Genomic DNA, 24,205 nt, shown 5'->3' on the forward strand with positions numbered 1-24,205 from the left:
GGAACCTCGAAGGTAACTTTACCACTGAGCTAAAAGGGTGTCTGGGGGCCATACTCTCGGGGTTTCTCCAGTCTCCTTTAGGCCAGTAAATCTGGTCTTTAATTGACGGAATTTCAAGTGAAATGTTTCAACAGATCCAGCACTGGAAGTGTTCACTCGTCTATGCCAAGAAATTTGGAAGACCTGGCCAACTAACTGGAAGAAATCCATATTTATGCTTATTCCCATGAAAGGTGATCCAGCCGAATGCAGAAATTATCAAACAATGTATTAATATCAACAAGGAACTGCCAGAAATTCAGGCCGATTCAGAAGAAGACGTGGAACCAGGGATATCACTGCTGATGTCAGATGGATCCTGGGTGAAAGCACAGAATACCAGAAAGATGTATACCTGTGTTTTATTGACTATGCAAAGGCATTCAACTGTGTGGATCATAACAAATTATGGATAACGTTGAGAAGAATAGGAGTTCCAAAACACTTAATTGTGTTCATGAGGAACCTGTACATAGATCAAGAAGCAGTTTTTCGGACAGAACAAAGAGATACCACATGCTTTAAAGTCAGGAAAGGTGTGTGTCAGTGTTGTGTCCTTTCACCATACCTATTCAATCTGTATGCTGAGCAAATAATCCGAGAAGCTGGATTATATGAAGAACACGGCATCAGGACTGGCGGAAGACTCATTAACCTGCATGTGCAGATGACACAACCTTGCTTGCTGAAAGCAAAGAGGACTTAAAGCACTTGCTGATGAAGATCAAAGACCACAGCCTTCAGTATGGATTACACCTCAACATAAAGAAAACAGAAATCCTCACAACTGTACCAGTAAGCAACATCATGATAAATGGAGAAAATACTGAAGTTGTCAAGGATTTCATTTAACTTGGATCCACAATCAACACTCATGGAATAAATCAAGAGATGCATTGCATTGGGCAAATCTGCTGCAAAAGATCTCTTTAAGGCGTTGAAAAGCAAAGATGTCACCTTGGGGACTAAGGTGCACTTGACCCAAGCCATGATATTTTCAGTCGCATCATATGCATGCAAAAGCTGGGCAGTGAATAAGGAAAACGGAGGAAGAATTGATGTCTTTGAATTGTGTTGGCAAAGAATATTGAATATACCATGGACTGCCAAAAGAACAAACAAATCTATCTTGGAAGAAGTACATCCAGAATGCTCCTTAGAAGCAAGGATGGCGAGCCTATGTCTTACATACTTCACACATGTTGTCAGGAGGGATCAGTCCCTGGAGAAGGACGTCATGCTTGGTAAAGTAGAGGGTCAGCGAAACAGAGGAAGACCCTCAACGAGATGAATAGATACAGTGGCTGCAACAGTGGGCTCAAGCATAACAACGATTGTGAGGATGGCGCAGGACTGAGCAGTGTTTCATTCTGTTGTACCTCGGGTCGCTATGAGTCGGAATCGACTCGATGGCACCTAACAACAACAACATAGTACTGTAGTTCAGAAGTCTGACATGGGTCTCACTAAGCTAAAATCAAGGTGGTGCTCAAAGTGAGGTCCTTTCTGGAAGCTCTATGGAATCATTTCGTTTCCTTTCCAATGCTTCTAGAGGCCACCCCACATTCCATAGCTCATGGCCACTTTCTTCCATCCTCACAGCTAATAACATCCCAACTCTCTAACCCATTTTCCATTGTTATTCTGTCTCTGACCATAGCTTGGAAAGATTCTCAGGTTTTAAGGACTCATGATTAGAGTGGGTCTACCCAGATGATCCAGGATAATCTCCACATTTTAAGGTCCTTAACCTAATCTCATATGTAAAGTCCCTTTTGCCATGTAAGGTAATATATTCACAGTTAGGCATGAACATCAGTAAGGACCATTATTCTGCTTACCACAATCAGTATTAGATTAATTGGCAGTATATGTATATAATATAGGTAAATTCAGATTAATTAGGGCTTCAGAATAATATCTGTACTAATTGTGTGGGTACTACTAAAGTATAAGACAAACTTAGGGCCATGTAAACAGTAAACATGATAGGAATTAGTTCCCAAAGGTATTTTCCATGTCACCTAATCCTGAACCTTTTGTATTGATAAGAGATGTGCTGTTACAGGCATCAGTGTCATTCAAGGATGTGGCGGTGGAGCTGACCCAGGAGGAGTGGCAGCACATGGGCCCTGCTCAGAGGACCTTGTACAGAGACGTGATGCTGGAGAACTACAACCACCTCGTCTCAGTGGGTGAGCGGACCTCACCATGTGACTCCCTCTAGGGTGCATTTCTAGGTTTTTTGTTTTTATTTTGTAAGTTTTGTAATCATCGTTTTTTGAGATGCAATTAAAAGAGTTCTCTGACTTTGCAAAATGTGTAGTTGATTTCTACCACCAAAATCACGATACAGAATATTTTCCATCACTCCAGAAAGTTTCCCTGTAGCCATTTGTAGTCATTCCTGTCCTTCAGCTGCCCCGTGGTACTTCCATCAACTGATCTTCTATCACAGTAGTTTTGCCTTTTTTTAAATCATTACATGTAAATGAATCATACAGTATACACACTTCATTGTCTGACTTATTTCACTTAGCATAATGCTTTTGAGATTCATGCATGTTGTTATATGTATGAATAGGTTACTTTTTTTATTCCTGAGTGATATTTATTTGTATGCATATACCACGATCTGTTATCCATTTACCACTTGATAGACATTCAGGTTGTTTCCAGTTTGGGACCATTATGAATAAAGCTACTGAATGTGTGAGTACAAGTCTTTTTATAAACATATGTTGTCATTGTTTGTGTGTAAATACCAAGGGGTGGACTTGCTGGGTCTTACGATAAGTGTATATGTAACTTTTCAAAAAATGCCAAATGTTTCCAAGGGACTGTGTAATTTTTCATGCCTATTAACAATGTATAAGAGTTAAAATTGTTCCACATTCTGGCCAACATCGGGTATTGTAAGTCTTAACTATTTTTTCCCATTCTGGTGAATGTTTATTTGTAGCTTATTGGGTTTTAACTTACGTTTTCCCTAATGAGTCATGATGTTGTGCATGCTTTTTTTGTCCTGTTTAAGAATTCTTTGCCTAATTCAAGGTCACTAAAATTTTCTCCTAGGTTTTATTCAGAAAGTTTTATAATATTAGGTTTAGATGAGGTCTGTGATCTGTTTGTAGGTAATTTTCCTATATGTGTGAAATTAAAACTTGTAGTTCATTTTTTGAGTCTGGATTTCCAATTATGTCAGCAATATTTCCTGCATAGATTATTCTTACCCCAATCAACTACTTTGGTACTTTGTCAGAAATACATTGACTATACAGTGTAGGTCTATTTCTGGACTATATTCTGCTACATTAATCTGAAATTCTATCTTAATGCTAATACCACTCTTTCAATTAGTGTAGGTTTGTAATAAATTTTGAAATCAGGAAAGCTAAGTTCTCCGACATTATTTTTATTTTCCAAATTGTTTTGTGATTATACTTTCCTTGCATTTCCATATAAATCTTAGAATTCTCAAATTTCTTCAAAAACCCTGATGATATTGTTGCAAGTGCCTTAAATCTATAGCTCAGTTTGGGAATGATTTACATCTTAACAATATTGAGTCTTCTGTTCCATGAAAATAATGGATCATTTTTTTTTCCAGGATTTTGTTTTTCTTTGTGATATTTTATAGTTTTCAGTGTACATGTTTGTGTCAGGGATGCTCCAAGACCACCTTAGGTTTAATGATTTTGCTAGAAGCATTCACAGAACTCAAAAAAGCTGTTATACTCATGGTTATGGTTTATTATAGCAAAAAGTCACAGTATAAAATTACCAAGGGTAAAAGGCTCATAGGGCAGCATAAAGGGCTGGTTCATACCTCTTCACAAATGAGTGCTCATATTCAACATGAAGAGGGAAAGAGAGAGCCCCCAGTTGAAAGATTCTTCTGCATTTCTGAGGTATCTGGGTAAGAGGGAAGCGTGGAAACATACTGGTACAACTATGCATACAGTTTTTCCCTGCCACATCCCAGCGTTCTTTTTTCCCACCTGATGCAGTCATCTGGGGTTCAGGGCTGCAGCTACCAATGCCAGAATCAGTGATAACTCATAAGCAAGAAATTGTGTCTTTAAACTGTTATGTCAGAATTCCTAAGGGCTTAATGGGTTAGAGTGTGCCTTCACCCTATCTGGAAACATTGGGGTTAACAGTGAATGCAACTGTATTATCTAAGGTTAGAGGGAGCCTATTGGTTCTATACCTGTGTAACATTACATTCTATAAATCGGAGTGGACTAAGTGTGCTTGGTAGGCTAGCATAGTGCTTGCAGTCTGGGCCAACACAGTGACCAAATCTAACTTTCCTTCCAAAGGTGGAAAAATTTGGTTTTGTGTTTGCTGAGTCAGTCATGTAGACACATAACATCAGCATGGCTGACATTAGCTAGTCTCAGCCTCCAGTCTCTCCAAAAATAAGCTGATACCACATGGCCTAGAGTCACCACCATAATTACATTGTTAGCATAGACTATCTGGAATGGCCCAAGGCCCCAGGTAAACAAAGACACTTTTATCAGACCAAATATTCCAAGGGTTTAGAGATTATATCCCAAGAGCCAGGCAAGGACGTGACCTTTCTTTGGAATATTCAGGGTTTGGACAACCCAGGCCTGCTGAATTAATTCTTTACTGCACAGGCCACTCCCTGGCCTTTGGCCTAGGCTGTTTTATATCAAAACAATCATATTTGTGTGAACATCTACATTTATTATACCACTTATGTAATAGACACCACAATAGTATCAGTATAAATTTGGCATAACATTTGTTTATTCCAAATGAACGAACAAATCTGTCTTGGAAGAAGTACAGCCAGAATGCTCCTTAGAAGCAAGGATGGCAAGACCACATCTCACGTACTTTGGACATGTTATCAGGAGGGACCAGTCCTTGGTAAAGTAGAGGGTCAGCAAACAAGAGGAAGACCCTCAATGAGATGGATTGACACAGTGGCTGCAACAATAGGCTCAAGCATAACAACGATTGGTAGGACGGCACAGGACCGGGCAGTGTTTCGTTCTGTCGTACATGGCATTGCTATGAGTTGGAACTGACTTGACAGCACCTAACAACAACAACATTTGGAGGCGTCAGTGTGAGTTAGGGATGCATGTAAAGCAATAACTAAAGCATCTTATATATCCACTATATGGATTTTCATATTTTTATGCTAGTTTGATTACTCATTTTCCCCCTTGATCTACCGCTGTTTGTACCTTATGATAAACTTGTCCAGAACTATTTAGCATAGAAATTGTCTAATAGTTAGCTAAATCTAGTTCTTCCTAAGGCTACTCATTTTCCATCAATATTACATCCTGAGAAGATTTAACTCTCTATCAGTATTATCATATGACTTATTTATATAAAGTGGTTGACTCTTATCTGTAATGCCAAGGTTATATCATATTGCAGTGTGGTAGTAGGTGTAACCTGAAAAATAAGAGTCAGAACATACTGGTACATTACTAGAGTTCCACATAAACTGGTTGACATTGAGTCAGTTCTGACTCGTGGTGATCTCACGTGTGTCAGAGTAGAACTGTGCTCCATAGGGTTTTCAGTGGTTCATTTTTCAGAAATAAATCAGCAAACCTTTCTTCCAAGGTGTTTCTGGATGGACTTGAACCTCCAACCTTTTGGTTAACATATGAGTACATTAACCATTTGCACCACTCAGGGACTGTAGTGTTCCACATAGTCACTGATAATTGGTTCAGTTTATCATCAAATCATATAGCGAAAATGTCTCATAGAGTGATGCCACTCAGGTTTGCAGGCTTCCACTCAACCTTTTCAGGTTTCAGAAGCAGAGGTTATCTTGCAAAACATACAGCTTTATAGTTTCGGGCATCTGGCATAATTGAGCAAAGAGACAGTATCTATTGCTCTGGGCCTCTCTTGAGGCACCATTGTAATATTGGATTTCCCTCATTGCATAACCCATTTATTCATTCCTTTACCCTCCACTACTAGTTCTCCTTCTCTCCATTTGTCATTGATTTTTACCTAAATTTTTCCACCTTTGGAGTTCCCTGGGCCGGAAGTAGGATCTGTCACATGCCTGGAGCCATTCTCCCTGCCTTGGAGAGTGAACAAATTAACAAATGGGGAAAAAATAAACTGCCAGCTCCCCTAAACCAGGAACCCAGGGTAGGCACAGCTCCTTTGCCTAGGCACAGGCATAAGAGCTCCACAGACTTTGAGTGCCTTTCCCCCTGCATAGACTTGTGTGGGCCCATCTCAACAGCATAGGCCCTCATTACCACAGTACAACAGGGTATATGCCAGAACTCTAACTTCAACTGTTGCAGCTGTGAAGTGGCAGGTGCTTGACATTTGACACTTCTCTGCCCATTAAGCAGGGTTTTCACCTACCCACATCAGGGGCCTGAGGACTGGTGGCTCCACCCATGCCACCTAGCCACCTGCGATAGGGCCTATGAATAAGAGGTGCCCCCCAGTCCTTAGAGCCAACAGCATTAGGTGCTCATAGTCCGGCCACAAAACCCACCCACCTACGCAGTGTAGGGAACAGGGACACGCCTTCCTCCTGGACACTTGGGGGTGGCCGTCAGCCCCCTGCCTTGCTCAGAGTGTGTCACCCTGCTGCAGCCAGATGCCTGTGCCTACACGAGTCACTCATGCCTGTCTAGCACTGTGAGACCCTACACCACACACTTGGTGGCTATCTACCTGGACACCTAAGCTGAATCCATACAGGAGGAGTAGGCGGACTCCTGAGCTCACATACCTAGTAACAGATCTAACCACCTGGTGACAGGACACTAGAGCTTCAAAGGTGCCAATAATCAAACTAGCTCATACGAGCAGCCTATTTGGGCATATCAAAACAAAACAAGCTAGAACACAGTAAGCAAACATAAAATAATAACTTACTGATGGCTCAGAGACAGCAGTCAATATCAAATCTCATGAAGAGGCAATCCACGATGCCTTCAGCAAGCTCCCAGAATAAAGAATCTGGGAATTTTCCAGAGGAGGAAAATTTCTTGGAATTACCGGATGCAGAATACAAAAGATTAATATACAGAACTCTTTAAGAAATTAGGAAGGAAATTAAGCAAAACGCAGAACACGCAACAGAGGAAATTAAAAAGATTAGAGAAGAGAATAATGACAAATTTAACAGGCTGCAAAAATCCATAGAGAGACAGCAGTCAGAAATCCAGAAGATTAACGATAAAATTTCAGAATTAGACAACTCAATAGAAAGTCATAGGAGCAGAATTGAGGCAATGGAAGTCAGAATTAGTGAGATTGAAGATAAAGAAAGCACTTGACACCAACTTATTTGAGGAAAAATCAGATAAAAGGATTTAAAAAATGAAGAAACCCTAAGAATTATGTGGGACTCTATCAAGAGGAATAACCTGCAAGTGATAGTAATATCAGAATGGGGGTGGGGGATAACAAAAAAATACAGAGAGAATTGTTGAAGATTTGTTGGCATAAAACTTCCCTGATATCATGAAAGATGACAAGATATCTATCCAAGATGCTCATCGAACCCCACATAAGGTAGATCCCAAAGGAAAGTCACCAGGACATACTAAAATCAGACTTGCCAAAACCAAAGATAAACAGAATTTTACGAGTGGCTAGGGATAAACGAAAAGTCATCTACAAAGGAGAGTCAATAAGAATAAGCTTGGACTACTCAGCAGAAACCATGCAGGCAAGAAGGCAATGGGATGAAATATATAAAGCCTTGAAGGAAAAAAACTGCCAGCCAAGAATTATATATCCAGCAAAACGGTCTCTCAAATGTGATGGTGAAATTAGGGCATTTCCAGATAAACAGAAGTTCGGGGAATTTGCAAAAACCAAACCAAAATTACAGGAAATACTAAAGGGAGTCCTCTGGTTAGATAATCAGTAACATCAGATAACAACCCAAGACTGGAACACAGGACAGAGCAACCAGATATCAACCCAGATAGGGAAGTCACAAAAGTAAATCAAAGCTAAAACACTGAAAATAGGGAAACAGATGTCAGTTTGTAAAAGATGACAACATTAAAACAAAAAAGAGGGACTTAACAAAATGTAGACATAGATTTTTCATATGGAGAGGAAGTCAAGGAAGTATAAAGAAATAAAAGACTGGTATAAACTTAGAAAAATAGGGGTAAATATTAAGGTAACCACAAAGGAAACCAACAATCCTACAAGTCAAAATAAAAAGCTAGAAAAATAAAAAGACTCAGCAAACACAAAACCAGATTTTTCCACCTTTGGAAGGAAAGTTAGATTTGGCCACTGTGTTGGCCCAGATTGCCAGCACTATGCTAGCCTACCAAGCACCCTTAGTCCACTCCGATTTATAGAATGTAATGTTACACGGGTATAGAACTAATAGGTTCCCTCCCCCCTTAGATAATACAGTTGCATTCACTGTTAACCCCAAAGTTCCCAGATAGGGTGAAGGCACACTCTATCCTATTCAGCCCTTAGGAATTCTGACATAACAGTTTAAAGACACAATTTCTTGCTTATGAGTTATCACTGATTCTGGCATTGGTAGCTGCAGCCCTGAACCCCAGATGACTGCATCAGGTGGGAAAAAAGAACGCTGGGATGTGGCAGGGAAAAACTACGTATAGTTGTACCAGTATGTTTCCCCGCCCCCCTCTTCCCCAGATACCTCAGAAATGCAGAATAATCTTTCAGTTGGGGGCCCTCTCTTTCCCTCCTCATGTGAATATGAGCACTCATACGTGAAGAAGTGTGAGCCAGCCCTTTATGCCTTTATCTCCCCATTTCCTAGGGTGATAGATGTTTCAGTTGTCTTTTCCAATTGTATATCAAACCATTACTCTGAGGATGATAATGATAAGCAACATGGTATGTCCATTTGATATGATATCTCTTGGCCCATTGTTGAATACTATGGGCTGCAAGCATGTTCCTTGGTCTGAAGAAATGTAACTCAGCAGTTCAAATTGGTACAGTGTCTTGTGTTCTAGTCCTTTTGTAGTATTTTGAGCATTTACATCTACCACTGGGTATGCAAAGCCTAGTTCAGAATAAGTATCTGTTCCTGTCTGGAGCCATTTATACCCTCCCAGGGCTATCAGCATGGAGTTCAGTGTAGTCTGCTTGTCACCTGTGTGTGGGGCCTCCCTCTCCCCATAAGTGCCCCATAGTCTCTCTCTCCTTGTGGCAGAGAGGACAGAACTTTGCATTTTGTGCATCAGAGGGTACAAGAGAAATATGTCTAAATCAACCCATCTCTGCACTGCTGCAGCCTCACCCTATTTCCATTCATTTTATGGACTCAGGTGCACCAGATATCCACTTGGCAGTTCCATCCACCTTTCTTAAATTCCCATCGGGATTTCCATAGGACCATTCCCTATATGGACATGCCTTTGCAGTTTACCATTGCCCATCTTCTTGACCATATGCCCAGACCACTGGTCACCCCTCAAAAGTCAATAAAAACCCAAACAATCGAGGCTTTTAGTGTTGTTCAATTCTTCCATCACTGCAAGGAAAACACCATGCAGTTCAGTCTACTGAGCTGATTTGTTCTTACATCCTTCAGTCTGAGTTTTTTATCAATTGATCATACTCCATCAACCTTCCAAACAGCTGTCGGCTCTCCTTGGAACTGCCATCTGGAAACCAAACAACTTTTTGTTGATAAATACGGCACTATTCATAGGGTCTGCTCAGGAGTTGTAGAATCTGACAGTTCCTCATGTGGTTCCAAAGTCAGCCCTAGGGGAAAAAAGCTCACTGCTTATGAATATGATGGGTATCGTGTTCCTGTATAAATCAATTCCATTTTGTTATGGAACTTTTTTATTAGAGTGGTATAGGATTCTAGGTTGATTTTTTTTTTTTTTTTTTACTTTTAATACTGTAAAGATGTTTTACCGTCTTTTGGTTTACATAGTTTCTGACACGAATTCAGCTTTTATTTTTCTTTGTTTCGCTGTACATAATAACTCTTTCTGTGTTTTGTTTTGTTTCTGGCCACTTAAGATTTTCTTATTATTACTGGTTTTCAGCAGTTTGATTATAATGTACTTTTTGTAGTTTTCTTTTATGTTTCCTCTGCTGGGGGTTCATTGAACATAGATCTTTAGGTTTATAGACTTCGTCAATGTTGCAACATTTTGGCCATCATTTCTTCAAATGTTTTCTTCTGTGCTCCCTACTCTCTTCTCTTGTTCGGAAGGTCTAATTCTGCATAAGTTAGACTCTGATATTGTCCCACAGGTCACTGCTGCTCTATTTAGTATTTCCTTACCCTATTGCTGTTGAATCAATTCCAACTCATAGCAACCCTATAGGACCGAGTAGAACTGCCCCATAGGGTTTCCAGGGAGCAGCTGGTACATTCGAAATGCCAGCTTTTTGGCTATCAGCCTGAACTCAACCACTGTGCCATAAAGCTTCTTAGTATTTCCTAGTCTTTATTTTCTGTTTCTTTTTTGATATTGTGTATTCCTGTGTTTTAAAGTTCATTAATCTTATTCTGTGGCATCTAAACTTTTGCTAATCTTATACAGTGGTTTTTGTTTTGTTTTGTTTTGTTTTTTTCCCTTTTTCCATTTCAGATGGGTCTAAAATTTTGATTTGGGACGTTTCCCCAAACTTCCATTCTATTCTTATTATATGCATGCTTTACTCTTTGCTCTTGAACATATGGAGTATAATACTGAAAAAAAATCTAAACCCATTGCCGTCAAGTCGATTCCGACTCATAGCGACCCTATAGGACAGAGTAGAGCTGCTCCATTGGGTTTCCAAGGAGCACCTGGTGGATTTGAACTGCTGACCTTTTGGTTAGCAGCCAAACTCTTGACCACTATGGCACTATTTTAATATCTTGACTACTGATTTTATCATAATGAGAAGAAAATGTAAAATTTCCATTTTACAGGGTACAACTTTACAAAACCAGAAGTCATCATCAAGTTGGAGCAAGGAGAAGACCCATGGTTATTAGAGGAAGAATTTCTAAACAAGAATTCCCCAGGTGAGTTATCAAATACTGGCAGAAGGTATCCAAGGAAATTAAATCCAAAGTGATCAACTAGAAGTGGGCACTTTTGAGGCCTTTATGTTTGGAATATTAGAAAATCATTCATCTTTTCATCTTTAAAACTGGGAGCCCAGAAACTTCATTTATAGCTGAGAAATCAAGTAATATATTATGAAAAAAAGATAAAAACAACATATAAGAGCAACTAAAACTGAGGCTTAACAAATGGGAAAAAAGAAACATTCTGATTTCATCATTGGTTATATAATAAGGAATGACTGGATACTATCTAGGTAAATAGATGATTGAGAAATTACATGAGATTATAATTGTGAGGATAACTACTAGAGCAGAAATACAGCCTTCTTAATTTTTAGAAGAAAAGTACAGTGAACAGAGCAAATGAAGAACCTTGCTGAAAAGGTTTTATTTAAAATTTGTAAGTACACAACATAACATAAAGACAAACATCTTTCATATCAATTTATGGAAATGGATTAAAGTCCCCTTTTAATAAAAATTTGTATGAGATTTTCCCAAAATGATATACCAAAGAAATAATTTGGCAAGTTTGAAATACAAAATAATAAATTACCAAGCCAATAAACATATAAATGATTCAGAGTTAAATTATCTAACTACTTCTCAAAGTTGAATTCAGATCAAAAAACATCAAATGAGAAAAGATGCATTTAAATAATGCTAAAGAAGACAGGTTGAAAAAGAGAAAGGTTTTGAACATCTGTGCACCAAATACATTATCATAAAAATAAGCTTTTTGTTTTATAACAAATTGCAAGAGATACAAAGAGAAAATACAGAAACAGACTAGGTAGAGTAGACCTTAATATACCTCCTTGATGTCAGACCAAATCCAGTGGACAACAACTGAGACTCTAGCACTGGGGACACCAAACTACAGCCCTTGAGCCAAATCCAGCCAGCTGCCAATTTTTGTAAATAAAATTTTATTAGAACTCAGCTGAATCCATTTGTTAACGTATTGTGTATGGGTCCTTTCACGAAACAGTGGCAACATATAATAGTTGCAACAGAGACTGTGTATTACCCACAAAGTCTAAAGTATTTACTGTCTGGCCCTTTACTAAAAAACTTCACCAACCCCTGCTCTAGAAGATATAAATAGTATGTTTTATAAAGTGAATCTAATATATATCTGCACTAAGCTAGAGGCACAGTGGGCAAATCCCACCTTCGTTCTGAACTGTGTGGTAATGATCAGCATGAACCCAGTTCCTACCTGGAAATGGATCTAGTCCTCACCTTCCCACTTCTCCATCCTTATCACCAGCCATTCAAAGTGGCACTCTGTCATCCCAGCTACTCACGGTTAGATCAGGGGGTACTGGCTATAAGCTTGGAGGTTCCCCAGCCTCCTAACATCTGATCTGCCAGATTCTTCTCTCCTTCATTCCTACCCACCCAGGTCCAGGTCAATGAGCATTGGCCACGAGCTTGAAAATGCACATGATTTCCTTCATTCAGACCAGCTGGCCCCCTCTGGTCTTAGCCACTCCTAGCTAGGTCAGAACACAGAAGTTAAAAGGACACAGTCCTACAGACTGCCAAATAGGCAGACACCTGCCCCTGCTGGATTTCACTTTCCCTGTGGTTTCGGTAATTCTCTGGAAAGACTCATAGAGTTCATGGATACACTATACTTACAGCTACTGATTTATTAAAACTAGAAAGAAGGCAAACGAAGAGACGCATAGGGTGAAGTCCGAGTTGGGTTCCAGCATGAGGCCCCAGTTCTTCTTGAGGTTAGCTGATCGGGTGTGGAGTGTAGCCCCTTCTCATTTGCACAGATTTTCAAGTGTTATCTGTCAGTTTTAGATAATAAAGACACCTTGATTACTCAGAAAATTTCAAGGGTTATCTTTCAGGATACAAAGATAAAGGCCAAATTGAATTCTTTGTCTCACAGTTATCTTTGTCTTTCAAATTTTGTACTGTAAAAATGCAGTAAATGTTTTAAATAACATTGGAACATTCACAAAATATAAGTAATTTAGATCAAAGGGAAATTTCAATGAATTTTATGAAGTAGAAATATTACCGTCCAATAAAATTAGAAATTACAAGCAATATGAGAAAAAGTAAATCCCTCTATCTGAATATCAGAAATAAATATGTATATTTTTAAAACCTAGTTGAGCAAGGAGTAAATCAAAAATCAAAATTGCAGAATATCCAGAAATACATAAAAATGAAAAACATGTATTATAACCTTTGGGCTACAGATAAAGCAATGCACAGTAGAAAATTTGTAGTCTTACATACTCCTTTTATAAAGCAAGAAGTTTAAAAAGACTAGATAGGACTGAAGTATTTTAATAAAGATAAAACTAGAAATTAATGCATTACTAAGGTATCAATGATAATGCCAATAGGTGATTCTCAAAGTAAAAACAAAATTGTAAAACTGGCTCATCTACACTAGACAAAGGAGAAACATCATTATGTAAGAAAAGCTCTGCAGACATACCTGACATACAATGGTGCAAATATTTTGAAATAAGTATAATGTAAGACATCTAAACAGAAGTTAAAAAAGAGGCACACATTAAATAAAAACTACATAGTATAATATACCATGTTCACAGATAGGACAACTGTTTTAAAACTCATCCCCCTCAATGTGGTTATATGCTCAAAATAATACTAAACAAAATTTCACTGTTTTTTTTTCGAAACTTCAAAAGCTGATTCTAAATATTATATGGAAGTACAGAGGCCCAGTAATAGTTAAAACACGTTTTGAGAAGAATAAATCGTGAGACCTTTCTCTACCAGCTTTTACGACGTGTTGTAAAGCCGTCATAACCAATACAAAATGGTACTGTTGTGGAGGTAATTAAATAGGGCAGTGAAACAGTAGAGAGCACAGAAACAAACACATGCTTTAACAACAGTTTTTTTCTGAAAAAAGTAGCACTGCAGAATCCTGGAGAAAGCTGCTGAGAAGTGACATTGTACCCCTGTCTTTCACCATACAACAAAAATCAATTGTGCGTGGATTCAAGGCTGAATTGCATAAGGGAAGGCTTTAAATGTTTTAAAAGATAATTCAGGAGACACATTTTAGCCCAGTGAGACCCATTTTTCACTTCTGATCTGACCTCCAGGACTGTAAGATGATGTATTTGTGTTGTTTTATGCCACTAAATGTGTGGTAATTTGTTACAGCAGCCATAAGAAACAATTCCATAGGCTTATAATGAATGTTTGTTGAGTGAATGAATTTTGATTCCCAGCCTCTTTCTCCTCCTTCTGAAATCTCTCTCTTGACCACTCTGTGCTTAGCTCTTCTTCTGTATAACAGCTCCCTCAGTGCCTCATCCACTTCCATGATTTAAGCTTTTTGCTTTATCCTGATGACTGCCAAATTGTTATTTCCACGTTCTTTGTCTCACCTGCGCTCTTAATTCCACCTTTCTTGTGCCTTCAGAAATCTCTGCAGGAGTGTTAATGGTCCCTTTATTCTCAAAATAGGAAAATGGAAACTAATTTTTTCTCTCGAAGCTCAAAAATCCTTGTCTTTTCCTACTTCCCCTTAAATTATTTTCGTTTACTATTCTTCTACTCTGATAACGGACAACCACGAAATCACGTTAAACTTTTTGATCTGCCGTCTCTAATATCCTTCTACTGATCTCAGCAGTTCCTTGTGTTCATTGCCCACATATACGATCTCTCTTATTCTTACATTACCCAAAACTAGAGTCTTGCTCCCTCTTGCATTGGTAACTGTAATTCTTAATTGGAATTATTATTTAAATATGGCATCCAATTTACCTTGCTCTGTGGTGACAAAATAATCTTATGGTTGCCTCTTATTACTTAATATGTGAAATTTAAATTTCTTGTATTTAAGTGGGCACCACATTATGAGCTCATCTTGCATTATAAGATTTATATATTTATTTTGTCTACATTGATGGCAAACTCTATGTCATCCAGGCTCCTAAATGTCACGCAGGCATATGACATTCTTCCCTACATCACGTCTTTCATCATTGCATGCTTTCCCTGTACAATTCTTAAGGAAATTAGTTTATTAAATTCCTTAATATGCTTGGCAGATGGGATAAGCCTGCTGTTGTAGTTGTTTTTTTAGTACACATTTTGTTTTGGTTTAAATTGCCACTTCCGTGAATGGTTTTGGAATGCTTTAGTCTACCTGAATCTTTCCCATTTGAAAGCTCCCAAGACGCTTCATGGCTGTATACAAGAAAATGACACTTAGCCACAATCTATGCCACGTAACTTAGTTATTGAATGAGGCTCCTTTCCCTGCCTGGATTATAATGGCCTTCGTTTTCTATAGTAAGTATTCCATAATTACATTGTGGATTGACTCCTTACCCAGATTGGGGATTAAAAAAACAAAACCCAAAACCAAACCCATTGCCATCGAGTTGATCCCGACTCATAGCGACCCCATAGGACAGAGTAGAACTGCCCCATACGGTTTCCAAGGCTGAAATCTTTTTTTTTTTAATGGAACTTTAGATGCAAGTTTACAGAACAAACTAGCTTCTCATTCAACAGATAGTTCACATACTGTTTTATGACATTAGTTAGCAACCCCACGACATGTCAACACTTTCCCTTCTAGATCTTGGATTCCGTATTACCAGCTTTCCTGTCCCCTCCTGCCTTCTAGTTCTTGCCCCTGGGCTGGTGTGCCCCTTTAGTCCCATTTTGTTTTATGGGCCTGTCTAATCTTTGGCTGAAGGGTGAACCTCAGGAGTGACTTCATTACTGAGCTTAAAAGGGTGTCTGGGGGCCATACTCTAGGAGTTTCTCCAGTCTCTGTCAGGCCAGTAAGTCTGGTTTTTTTTTGTGAGTTAGAATTTTGTTCTACATTTTTCTCCAGCGCTGTCCGAGACTCTCTGTTTTGATCCCTGTCAGAGCAGTCAGTGGTGGTAGCTGGGCACCATCTAGTTGTACTGGACTCAGTCTGGTGGAGGCCGTGGTAGGTGTGGTCCATTAGTCCTTTGGACCAGTCTTTCCCTGGTACCTTTCGTTTTCTTCATTCTCCCTTGCTCCGAAAGGGGTAAGACCAGTAGAGTATCTTAGATGGCCACTCACAGGCTTTTAAGACCCCAGATGCTGCTTACCAAAGTAAAATGTAGAACATTTTCTTTATACCAAGGCCGAAATCTTTATGGAAGCAAACTGCCATGTATTTTCCTGTGGAGCAGCTGGTGGGTTGAAACTGTTAGCGGCCTATCACTTTAACCACTGCACCACCAGGGCTCCTTAGATTGGGGATAAAACCCAAAACAACCTGTTGCCGTTGAGTCGATTGTGACTCATAGTGGCACTATAGGACAGAGTAGAACTGCCCCCATAGAATTTCCAAGGAGCAGCTGGTGGATTCGAACTGCCAACCTTTTGGTTAGCAGCCAAGCTCTTAACCACCGTACCATCAGAGCCTCAAGATTGGGGATAGGTACTTCATATTGTTCGACTCAAAGAGCATTATCCCTAAACGTAAATGCTTGAGTCAAATTCCCTGGACTTTTGAATCATGAGGTGCAGACTGGCATTGGGTCTAAGCCATTGTGTGGCAAAGAGTTCTCTAGGTGGAGGCAAACTGCCTTTAAGGATATCTGATTTAATCAACATCTAGCCAGATGCAAATAAATCACAATGAATATTTTATTTAGGAAATGAATATAGCTGCATAAAATATATATAGCATCTAAGAGTGCCACTAATTGAAGGTGAACCATTATTTTAGGTTCAACTACAAAAATGCTGCCTGTTTAACCGTGGGCATGCCGTCAATATAAAGATGCATTCTGATTTTAGTGATGGTGATTTGCTTCAAAAATCATGTGTCACTGGTACATGGATTTTATCCAGGTATCCACTGTTAAAATGAATGACACAGGCAGTAGTTACTTTAGCAAATGTTAAATGGTGGTTAAGTTTGTGGAAGATACAAGCTTTTTCTTTCTTTTTGACAATTTGTGAAAATAGCTTTGCCTTCAAGGGTATCTAGATTTTGAGTAGTACTGAGGCTGGAATGCACACTAACTTAAGAATATCAGCACAAGATTTTTGGTGGAAATGAACCATTTAAGGGTGTCAAAAAAAACAAAAAAGCCTCAGAACACCATTAACAGATTGCCATGCAGGTTTAATAGACAGTTTGTAACTGGGCATCACATCATTACTGAGTGAATCAGTGCTCTGATTAATTAATATTTTCAGGGTACAGGTGGTCCCCAGCTTACCGCGTATTTGAGTTACGACGAACTGCACTTACGACAATCTGTGTTTTTTTTCCTGTACATCTAATCATTAGTAATATGTACACACTTACAGTGTTGCAGCCTGTAATTTACTGATGCTGTCATTCTCAGATGTTCACTCAGAAATGTTCGATGTTACGATTTACTGTTAAAACACTGCCATATAGCAGGCTATGAAAAGTCATCAGAACGGAACCCTGTCGTAAGTCAGGGACTACCTGTACTTACAATTTCATCAGGAACTTTGAACAAAAAATTTTTGATTGGTTGACAGTTAATGTCAGAATATGTAAGTCTTATAAGAGAGCAGTATGTGCTCAAACGTTATCAAAGCTTAAATAGGAACCTTACTAAGACAATCACAAGATCAGTGAGCCATGGTTGCAAGACTTCTGGAGTCTTGGAAACAGGATGTGTTCATTAATCTTTGATGGTTTTCTAAAAGAATAAATTTTACGTGTTTCAGTGAACCTGATGACCTAAATACAGTTAGGTAAAACTAGACAAGCTACTTCTCAAAGTTTAGTTCAACGCATAGCTATAAGCATTTAAAATATTATATATATTTTTTATTCAGTCACTCATTCAGTCATTCATTTATTCAATTCATGGTTATACCGCACATAGGTTTCTAACATTTAATAGGATGACCTTTAGTGTCATAGGCAAGAGAACTCTGTTTTCATAAAGCAAAACTTATTTTATTTCAAAGGGGGAAAAATAGCCTGGACAGACTAGAGCAGAAAATACTGTGGACTTGTGGAATGGCAGCATAAACAACTATTGTGTGTTCCGTTAGTGTAAAACTTTGGTTTTCAGAATGATGCCACTTTCGTGTTCTGCTGATCCTGGGGCAGGGGCTTAGGATCTTCTTAGACTTTTAGTATGTGACTTTTAGATAGCATATCGTTGCATGGAATATAGTTAGCAGCAAAGTAATAGCAGTCAAATCTACACAGAAACTTCCATGATAAATACATGTAAAGGATATTTCCAAAATTTCTGGGCACAGTTTAAAATATATGAGCCATAAAGCTCTTTCAGTCACTAGAAACCTTATGTTGACAGGTAGATGGAAAGCAGAGTAAGGATTGGGTGGCGGCAAACTGGTTTCAGAAAAATGAGTGTGCAGATTGAAAGGGGTTATTTTACTTACCTAGTGCTGCTGTACAAACAGTACCACAAGTGAGTGGCTTTAAAAACAAATTTATTTTTTCACTGTTCTGGAAGCTAAATGTCCAAATCAGGGTCTCTGCTGTGTCAGTTCCTTCTGTGGACCTCTCTCCTAGTTTCTGGTGACTGCCTGTAATGCTTGATGTTCGTTTGCTTATCAGTGGTCTTCATGTGGCATCTGTTGTCTGTGTGTGTGTATGTAGGTGTATGTCTATTCTGCTGTTTTTATAAGACACCACTTTAGAAGTCATTAGGTTTAGGACTTACCCTGCTCTTGTGTGGCCTCATTTACCTAACCAGAGAAACACCCAACTTCCAGACAGGATGATATTTATAGGTACATAGGTTAGGACAACACATATTTTTGATAGTCACACTTCATAACAGATTAAGATTTGATAATTATGAGAGGTTTCTTAGGAAATAACACTGAAAAATAAACCAATATAAAGACACTGAAGCCATAATAGGGCAGTAAGTCCAATCCAAGTGGAAACATGGCTTTTCCTCTCATCAGCTTGCACTTGTGCATTTGTGTTCCTATTTGTGACAGCTAGGAGAATTAGAGCCTGAGCTTTAGGACTCTTCCTTTAATTAGGAGGAAGTTGGTGCCAAATCTATTTTGGTGTTTATGTGTAGAATGCAAAAGAGGGTACTCCCAAGGAAGCATTTAGACTGATAAATAGCCTCCTGTTGTAATCTATAAGGAGCCCTGGTGGCGCAGTGGTTAAAGCACTCAGCTGCTAACCGAGAGGTCAGTGGTTCGAACTCACTGGCTGCTCCATGGGAGAAAGATGTGGCAGTTTATTTCCATAAAGATTTACAGCTTTGGAAACCCTATGGGGCAGTCCTACTCTGTCCTGTAGGGTCGCTATGAGTCAGAATCGACTCGACAGCAGTGGGTTTGGTTTGGGTTGGGTTTATTGTAATTTATACTTGATCATGTAAAAACCTAGACACTGGTATTCCTCCTCAGCCCAGATAATTCCTCTGAATTATAACCTGAAAATCTTTGCTGATTTTTCTTATCCTTATACTTACTGTTCACAATCCTTGTTGAATTCATCTCATCACAGATTTTCCTGTCCCTAAAAATAAATCACTCTTAAAAATCCTCCAGTCTCAATTTACTGTTCCTGTCTTTTATGTTCTTTCTCTACAGTTTTGAGAATCATATTTTAAAATGAAAAACACATGTGTATTCATTACCAATTTTTTTCCTACTACAAAATTTTACTCCCAAAGGAAAGAAACAGAGGGAATGCACACTTGAGATTACTTTGTTGTTGGGAAACTAGAATCAAATAAATACATAATAGGGTGTGTGTGTGTGTGTGTGTGTGTGTGTGTGTGTGTGTGTGTATGTGTGTTCTATATAAGAGATGTGTTCAATTTCATACAGTATTCCTAATTTTTTTCATTTTTAGAAGTCTGTCAACTTGATTACCTCTTAGAGACTTGCCGGAAAAACAAAGACAACCATTTGTGGCAAATTTTGTTGACCAACAGCAACATATCGACTACAGAGGAAGAGAAACATTCAAAAGAACCATGTGATCCGGGCATTGAAAGTTATCCTTCAAGAAAATTGTACTATAAATGTGACACCACAGTCCCTACTTCTATGGGTCTCATACCATTGAATCTACATTTTAATTCTTCAAGACAGAAGGATGGTGAGCTTACTGTATGTGAGAAGTGGCACATTAGGGATGAGAGAACATATATTGAAGAACAATCTTATGAATATAATAAAAATGTGGAAGTTAGTCATAATAAGGACGTTATTCAGTATCAGACAATTCAGACTTTGAAGCAAGCTTTTGAATATGATGAACATGGAAAACCTTTCCATAATGCGACTGCCCTCATTACACCTAAGAGTGCCCACACAAAAGGAAAATCTTATACATATAATAAATTTGGAAAAAACATATATCGTAAATCAACCCTTCCTCCCTCACAGAACATTCTCTTAGAGGAGAAGAATAATTATGGATTTAATGGTTATGAATGTAATGAAAATGGGAATAATTTCAGTGGGATCACTCATCTTCAGAGAATGGACACAAGAGGGAAAATTTTCAGCCATAAGCCACACTTCAGAGAACATCAGAGAACTCATATAGAAGTGAAACCCCTTGAATATGGAAAAATCTTCAGCAATGATTCAGCAGTTACAGTACACCAGACAACTCCCACAATGGAGAATTCTTGCGATTATAACACATATAGGGAAAACTTCAGTTCCCAGTCAGCCTTCACTGTACATGAGGGAACTCATATAAGGGCAAAACCCTATGATTGGAATGAATGTGGAAAATCTTTTACAAAGTCATACTTCATTTTACATAAGAGAAATCATATAAGTAAGAAAACCTACGAATGTAATGAATGTGGAACAGTTTTCCTCTGGGAATCATACCTTAAAATGCATCAGAGAATGCATGCAGGGAAGAAGAACCCCTATGAATATAGTGAATTTGGTAATGTTTACAAGAAGTCATATTTTAGAGAAAATCGGAGAACTTACACAGAGGAGAAACAATATGAATGTAACAAGTGTGGAAAATCGTTTTGTAAAAAGTCACTCCTCATTCTTCATCAGAGGACTCACACAGGGGAGAAACCCTATGTATGTTTTGAATGTGGCAAAGCTTTTAGCCAGAAATCAGGCCTACGAAAACATCAGGGAACTCATACAGGGGAGAGACCCTATGAATGTATTGAATGTGGGAAAGCTTTCAGACAGAAGGCAGGCCTAATAATACATCAGAGAATTCACACAGGGGAGAAACCGTATGAGTGTAATGAATGCGAGAAAACATTCACCCATAAATCACACCTCAGGGTACACCAGAGAACTCATACAGGTGAAAAACCCTATGAATGTAATGAATGTGGAAAAATTTTTAGCCATAATTCAAGCCTCAGAGACCATCAGAGAATTCACACAGGGGAGAAACCATATAAGTGTCAAGAATGTGGAAAAAGTTTTGGCGATAAGTCAACCCTCATACTACATCAGAGAACTCACACAGGGGAGAAACCATATAAATGTGATGAATGTGGGAAAACTTTCAGCCAGAAGTCACACCTCAATGGACATCAGAGAATTCACACAGGGGAGAAACCCTATGAATGTAATGCATGTGGGAAAACTTTCAACCTGAAATCAGGCCTAAGAAAACATCAGAAAACTCACACAGGAGCAAAACCCTATAAATGTGATGGCTGTGGGAAATTTTTCAGCCAAAAATCAAACCTCCGAGTTCATCATAGAATACACACAGGGGAGAAACCTTATCAATGTGATGAATGTGGGAAAACTTTCCGCCAGAAATCTAACCTTAGAAGTCATCAGAGAATTCACACAGGAGAGAAACCGTATCAATGTAATGAATGTGGAGAAGCTTTCACTGTGACATCAGGTCTAAGAAGTCACCAGAGAACTCACAGAGAGGAAGCGCTATGAATGCAATGAATGTGGGAAAACTTTCAGTCAGAAATCATATGTTAGAGACCATAACAAGACTCACATAGGAGATTAAACATGAACGTGGGAAAACTTTTAATTAGAAGTCATATCTCACGATATATCAGACACGAGAGAAATTGTGAGTGCAATGAATGTGGGAAACATTTCAACAAGAATTCAAGATTTAGGAAAGATTTCGAATTTGCACACTGGAGTAGTCCTATGAATGTAATGCTCACAGTTCCTCCACAAGAAATTGGCCCTCACTAAACATCAGAGAACTTACACAGAAGGTAAACTCTTGAAATGTACATGGACAGTTTTTCAGACAGAGTTCAGTCTTCACTGGATATCAGGGAACTCAAGAGAATGTCATAAAAATATGCAGACTTTCTGGCAGAAATGAAACCTCATTGAGCGTCACAGAAATCTCACAGTGAAGGAAACTTAGAAGGTAATAAATTTGTTGGCCAAAAGCCAACTTTCTCAGTGTGACAGAAAATACATAGTATATCAGAATACACACAAAAGAAACCTTATGTTTGGGAATAGATGTAGGAAATACTCTTAACAGGGATCAACCCTAACCTTGACTTACACATAGGTAATTTCCATGTGGTATATACTACTTTGTCACCATCTTCCAAGGGCCACTCTTAGTCTAAATTTCTCAACCACTCTTTCATCCAAGTGGGATCATTTTACCAGTTCCTGGCTAGTCACTTTGAGGACCGATGTGCGCCTGACGCAAGCCATTGTACTTTCAGTCACCTCGTGTGCATGTGAAAGCTGGACAATGAATAAGGAAGACCAAATAACTGATGCCTTTGAATTATAGTGTTGGTCAAGAATATTGAATATACCGTGGACTGCCAGAAGAATGAACAAATCTGTGTTAGAAGAAGTACAGCCAGAATGCTCCTTAGAAGGGAGGATAACAAGATTTCATCTCACTTACTGTGGACGTGTTATCAGGAGGGAGCAGTCCCTGGAGAAGGACACCCTTCTTGGTAAAGTAGAGGGTCAGTGAAAAAGAGGAAGACCCTCAACGATTGTGAGGATGGCACAGGACTGGGCAGTGTTTCATTTTGTGCATAGGGTCTCTGAGTTGGAACCAACTTGACAGCACCTAACAACAGCTAGTGGAAAGTGGTCATCAGTGACAAAAAAAAAACCTATAAAATACATCCCTCAAAATCTTTCATGATCTCCTGTCCGTGGTCAGAATGGAACAGAGTCTCTCAGGGTAATCTTGGAAGTACTGCACTGAACAGGAACGATCGTGAGATGGAAGGAGACAGGGTCTGTGTGGAGCAGAGTTTTACTCCTCTACCTCTAATACTTAAAAAATTTTTGTGAGGAAGAAATAAACATGTGCTTTAGTGAGATTTTACCGGTTTGGGTGTACTTGTTACTAACATATAGCCATCCCTCAGCTATTGCACCCTTGAATAATGACTTCTGTGATAACTCAGCACTCAGTGTATATTACAGATATTGCAAAGGACAAACCCCTGACAATATCTTGAAGGATCATAAGCATTTATTCACAACTCTTCGTTATTAATGAGATATATGTAGAGAGAAATCCAACATTTCCATATATATATGAAAGTCTTTACCAAGAAATGATGTCTCATTGAATATCAGGTAATTAAGGGTATAAATGTTTTGTATGTGTGAAAGTTTTCAACAAACTTTCATATCTTATTATTTATCAATGAGTGTTCTGAAGGAAAAACTGTCAATTTGAGAAATGTAAGTAAAAGCCTTTATCTAAAAACTTACCAGAACTCTTATTTCATGTATAATATCACAACATTTAATAACATATAACAAAATATTCATAGACATTCATTAGAGTAAAACTTTTTAAAGGCCAGAAAAACTTGTGTAATTAAAACAACAGCATCAATTTATTTGTGAGTATTCTGTAGTGTTTCCTATGTGAGTATGTATATGTGCATACTACTAGTTAGCTATTTGATTATGTATTGGAACCCAACATCCCTGCAGTAGAATTATGTTCCCTTCACTTTATTATTATTATAAGCTATAATTTCCCACAAGTATATTAATAACAAATAAACTCTTCCTGGGAAATAACTGAAAGGTTTAAAATACCATACCACATCTTCTTGTCTTCTGGTATGTGTGTATAGGAAAAACCATTTCTGAACTGCCTCCTCAGCA

The 24,205-nt window shown here is 38.5% G+C and overlaps 1 protein-coding gene across 1 annotated transcript in view; it reads left to right on the forward strand.

Moving 5' to 3' along the window:
- The window catches only part of LOC101341854 (zinc finger protein 782-like), a 37,818-nt gene extending 14,944 nt beyond the window's left edge, over positions 1-22,874 (forward strand). The window contains 4 exon segments of the mRNA XM_023738589.1: positions 2,108-2,234; positions 10,970-11,065; positions 19,962-21,993; positions 21,995-22,874. Of these exon segments, the coding sequence (XP_023594357.1) occupies positions 2,108-2,234; positions 10,970-11,065; positions 19,962-21,993; positions 21,995-22,085 (2,346 nt within the window). The 3' untranslated portion in view covers positions 22,086-22,874.
- The last annotated feature ends 1,331 nt before the right edge of the window (positions 22,875-24,205 follow it).

The sequence above is a fragment of the Trichechus manatus genome, unplaced genomic scaffold (assembly GCF_000243295.1).
Source record: "Trichechus manatus latirostris isolate Lorelei unplaced genomic scaffold, TriManLat1.0 scaffold00120, whole genome shotgun sequence".
NCBI lineage: Eukaryota > Metazoa > Chordata > Mammalia > Sirenia > Trichechidae > Trichechus > Trichechus manatus.